The sequence below is a fragment of the Schistosoma mansoni genome, chromosome 5 (genome assembly GCF_000237925.1).
Source record: "Schistosoma mansoni strain Puerto Rico chromosome 5, complete genome".
In the NCBI taxonomy this organism is placed as follows: Eukaryota; Metazoa; Platyhelminthes; class Trematoda; order Strigeidida; family Schistosomatidae; genus Schistosoma; species Schistosoma mansoni.
Window position 1 is genome coordinate 56,151 of NC_031499.1, and position 4,972 is coordinate 61,122.

The window sequence follows — 4,972 nt, forward strand, 5'->3', positions numbered from 1 at the left end:
GAATATAGACGAAATAAGAATAATCAATAGGAAATAAATGGATGGAGCATTTGAGCATTAGTCTTAATGTACACATTAGATGCCATCTACGCTTTTAAAAAATACCGATATATATATATATATCTCCAAGGCTAATGGAGACAAACAAGCAAGTAGGTAAGTAGACAAATTAAATCATCATTATGCTTTATTGACAATACTCATCTTGAAAATGATTAGTACAAAAACAAAAAGAAGATGAGAGAACTATTACTTTATCATCTATCTTAACAAAATGAAAACAGACATGTTCATTGTGTATACATGGTAGTCAGCGGTTGATTACATGGATACAATATTATTATTCTATAATAACCAAAGATAACATATTATGATTCGTAATAAGAAATATTGGAAATATATTTTGATCAATTAATAAAGGTTTATTAGTTGTATTTATATTGGAATGTGAATTATACAATAATAAAGGTGCTGCTTTTATACTAAATGTGCATAAGTTAAATATTCCAAATTGTGGTGCTAAAGCTTTTAATGTTAAACACTTAACTTGATATGGTTGTAGATGAAATTCTTGTTTAGTTAAACCAATCCATATAAGAGATGGAATAAATGAGGCATCACGAGAAATTGATTCCAGTTGTGAAGATGAGTTATACACTCGAAATGGATTCATGTGTTGTGGATGACTTGTTCCAGTTGTTGATGATAAGACCTCTTCTGTTATTGATTCACGTCTAATAAATAAAAGAGTATTTAGGAAGAATGCTATGAACTAACAATAGAAAATGATCATTTAAAGCTGAAACTAAATTTATTTCAAAATCCATAACCTTGGACAACAAACGTGCCTTAATATACAAAGTCCTATTTTCAGAAGGGAGCTTTGTGGAGATTTTAGTATTTTCATAGTTAAAATCATGAGTCAATTGAAGCTAGACCACCATGGAAAACCCTGAAACACTGGATGGCCGTTTCGTCTTATTGTGGGACTAAGACAATGGTGGACGGTTGTTCAATTTTGTTGATTGGTTGGAGTTAGACATTAACACCGTTGAATGCCAGTTCAGTGGTCTAGGGGTTAAGCGCTCACACGCGAGACTGATAAGTCCTGGTTTCCAATCTTGCGAGGCGGGATCGTGGCGACGCACTGCTGAGGAGTCCCACGATAGGGCAAAACGGCCACCCAGTGCATCCAGGTTTTCCATGGTGGTCTAGCTTTAATTGACTCATGATTTCAACTATAAAAAAGCCCTATTTTACATATGATTGCTGAATTTTCAGCGAATAAATAATTTAAAAATAAATTCACTTGATATTGTTTGTTTGTATCTTCCATTGTTGTTTTAGGACTGCAATTGATCAGTCTCTTTTTGGAATATGTGCATCCTGAGCGGGTTGCCTCGATATCGCCTTAAGTCACAAGCTTTTTGAGCAAAGTGAATTCAAACTTCAACCCATTACACAAACAGGTGACTACCAGTAGCTAAGTGGATAACGCGATGGTGTTTGACATGAACGGTACTAGGTTCGAGTCCCAGGGTGAACATTAACTCTGGGATGCAGGTACATTAAGCTAACAAGTCCTAAATAGGACGACACGTGCGTCCTGGATTCACTGCTAGCTGCTATCTATCTTACCTTGAAAATAAGCCTGAGAAATTTGCTCTCCAATAAAATCTCTTAACACTGAAATAATCCAAAATGATATAACTGAACAGTTTGAGACTACTCATAGAGTTGATTGGTGGTAAAAAAAAAATTATTTCTTTAATGAGATCAGACTTAATTGTACGTCATGATGGCGTCAAGTTCTCTGTACTTCACGATATATGAAACTTAATCACTATTTACAATCAGATCTATAAAGCTGACATAGAATAGTGTCTGTAATATTCATTATTATTATTATTATTATTATTATTATGATCAAATCAAAAATGATTAAAAGTGATTTGGATTATTTAAATTTCCATCGAGATACGTAATTCTTGGAAGAAATGTTAGTTTAAGTGAAATGTTAATAGAAAGTGGAAATCGGTAAACTGTGACTCCAGTAAGAGCTAATATATATCTATTCAGTCAATCTAATAGCATTAAACTAATCCAGAAATAGAATAGTGAATGGAAATGTATATTTACGATTTGTATGAACATGACTGTTTATTATGCTTGGTAAAAAAAAAAAGAATCCTTCTCCCATATTCGTCAAACACCCTGGTGCGGCGGAGGGTGGGGAAAGTCACCTCTCCCTCTTCAAATGTTCTCACATGGTCACGCGTATACAGTCAATGACAGGTAAGTCATACTCACTGCCTTCTAACGACGAGGGTGTTGTCTACGAAATTGAGAGGACGAAAACAGAATGTCTGGCGCTTTAACCGAGTTGTTGAATATGGTGGATTAACCTAGAGAAGTTGGGGAAACCTCATTCCAAACCAATCGTGCACATGGACTCCAGCATCCTGAACGGACAAATGGAGTATGAACCAATCGTTGGTCACCAGATACCACGGCACTGAATCTACTGACGTTGCTCCACTGACTTGTGGATGAGACCTTTATGTTAAAGGCTCCGAGTGTGGCACCCTAAGAAAACCACCTGCTTCGGTGGTTCATTCATTATCAATGATAATGAATATGTGAGAATCATAATTGTATCAAACTTATTAATAATGAAAAAAAAACTATGAGTATCCATGAGAAAGAAATATTTTCAATGAGTCAAACTCTACTTGTAGTTATGATCCAATTGGTTTAAGAATAAAATAATTAACAACTGAAATTTCTAGTTCATATGACATGAAAAACATTTTAAAAATGATTATAGAAAGCTAATATGGAAAAACATAACAAAATTAAATCACTAATGGGAATCTCACGTGTAATCAACCATACTATCGGAATACATTTTGAACATATTCATATGACCAGTCAGTATTGATTAAAAGCGATGGAAGTTTGTCTGAGGCATGAATATATATATATATATAATTGATTGATTGATCAATGGGTAAGTGAGAAGTGTCATGTTTCACGTTTTTCTTAGTACAGATCGATTTTTATCGACCAGGCTACAATGTGGCAACTACTATACGTGACTCGATATCGTGTGCACAATTTCAAGAGATGAGATAGTGGTTGGAAGTAGTGGATCGGAAACCCTGGAGATAGGTTTGGAGTTATTAGGTGCTCGTTAACGCGGTACACATCTCAGTCCTATAGGAGGTCAGTCGCGGCCCGGGTAGCTCAATGGTGACGTCAATAAAAGGTGAGTAATAAACAGTAATCATAGGTTGATGAAGATTTCCAAGAAGATGAAAAATGAACTAATGAATGAATTTTCTACAAGTATTTGAATTCATCTATGTAAAATGTCTATCAAAACAGAGTCTTGTGAAAACGCTGTTAAAATTAACGTATACAAAAACTAAACTATTTCAAATGAACAATATTGGCCTACAACACTGAACATACAAACATTTGATCATCTAAGTTTAGATCATGTTTTATTTCTTAACTCTAATCTTAAAATTTAATGTACAATACTTATTCTCATTGAATAATGTTGATTGACTCAGTTATTTAATGTAGAAAAAGGAAATGTTCTATGGAAATGATGTGAACAACGAAACAAGAAGCCTTAACAAACTACGGAAGCTATTTTTGGGGACGTTATTTCATTTAATTTAAAGCTTGTATAACAGTAATATTTACCTTTTTCCCTAGTCTATTCTACAGATCATAAGCTTTTGTTTGATGTATGATTCACTGTCATAGCCTTTTCTGTTCGTTCCAAAGCTATTGTAATTTAGACGTAATCTTTTGTACTCTATTTTTGTACTCTAATCCCCCAGTTTTGGACATAATTGTATTTTCTTAATTATTGTACTTTGTGGTCAGGTTAGTCATCTATATTATTCATGTATCTTTTTACACTAATTTGAATTCGGGTACCAGATCGGATTTTGGAATAAAGAGAGTAGTGTTCCAGTTGTCTTCTCTCTCTCGCGTGCTTGTCAGCCAATCAGGTGATAGAATAGTTTTCGTCTCTCTATCCCCACTTTGAATTCACGCATACTAGACCCAAGGTTAAACCAGTCAGCCTAACACGTCAAGGTCCTAATCTACATCAGACAAGTTATCCTTGGCACGAAAGTGGGTAGATAGATCAAAGAGGTAACAGGAAAGTACACAACATAGTCATCCTATCAACATGAATGTGACAATAACTAAAAAAAACAACTTACTCAAATTTATCCTTATTATTCATATCTAATTGAACAATAATAGGCCACATTGAACTATTGTATATTTTAGCTTGTACAGAGATTGGAACAAAACTTGTTGTTGAATACATTTTTTAAAAGATCAAAAAAAAATTAATATAAAAGAGTTAAGTATTAAGTATGTTGAAATAGTTATATTATACACAGAAGTACTATCATAATCCCTACTACTAATAAGTCATTTATATAGAAATCTCAATTCAAAGTAAATACATATATCAAAGTTGAAATCATGAGTCAATTGAAGCTAGACCACCATCGAAAACCTGGAAGCACTGGACGGCCGTTTCGTCCTATTATGGGACTCCTCAGCAGTGCGCACCCACGATCCCGCACTCGCGAGATTCAAACCCAGGACCTACCAGTTACGAGCCAGAGCCCTCAACCGATAGACCACTGAGCCGGCATCCAACGGTGTTAATGTCTAACTTCAACTGATCCACGAATTATGAGCGACACTTCACCAATTGCCTTCAGTGAGTTGTTATCTCACAACAGACGTGGTTGAACTCCACTGGTCACTGCTTCCCACTAGAACTCCAGGACATGTATCTTGAAGTCAGTCACTAGTGAGCATATGATTATAATCAGAAGGGGATTTGTGGAGATTTCAGTATATTTCAAAGTTGAAATCATGAGTCATAATAGGACGAAACAGCCGTCCAGTGCTTCCAGGTTTTCGATGG

The 4,972-nt window shown here is 34.9% G+C and overlaps 1 protein-coding gene across 1 annotated transcript in view; it reads right to left on the bottom strand.

Annotated features, from left to right (window-relative positions):
* Positions 1-334: 334 nt before the first annotated feature.
* Positions 335-4,972, bottom strand: part of Smp_136250.1 (hypothetical protein) — a gene marked incomplete at both ends in the record, with an annotated part of 26,303 nt that continues 21,665 nt past the window's right edge. Inside the window, 2 exons of the mRNA XM_018797532.1 lie at positions 335-734; positions 4,248-4,317. Coding sequence (XP_018652564.1) covers positions 341-734; positions 4,248-4,317 — 464 coding nt within the window. The remainder of the gene's footprint in view (positions 735-4,247; positions 4,318-4,972) is intronic.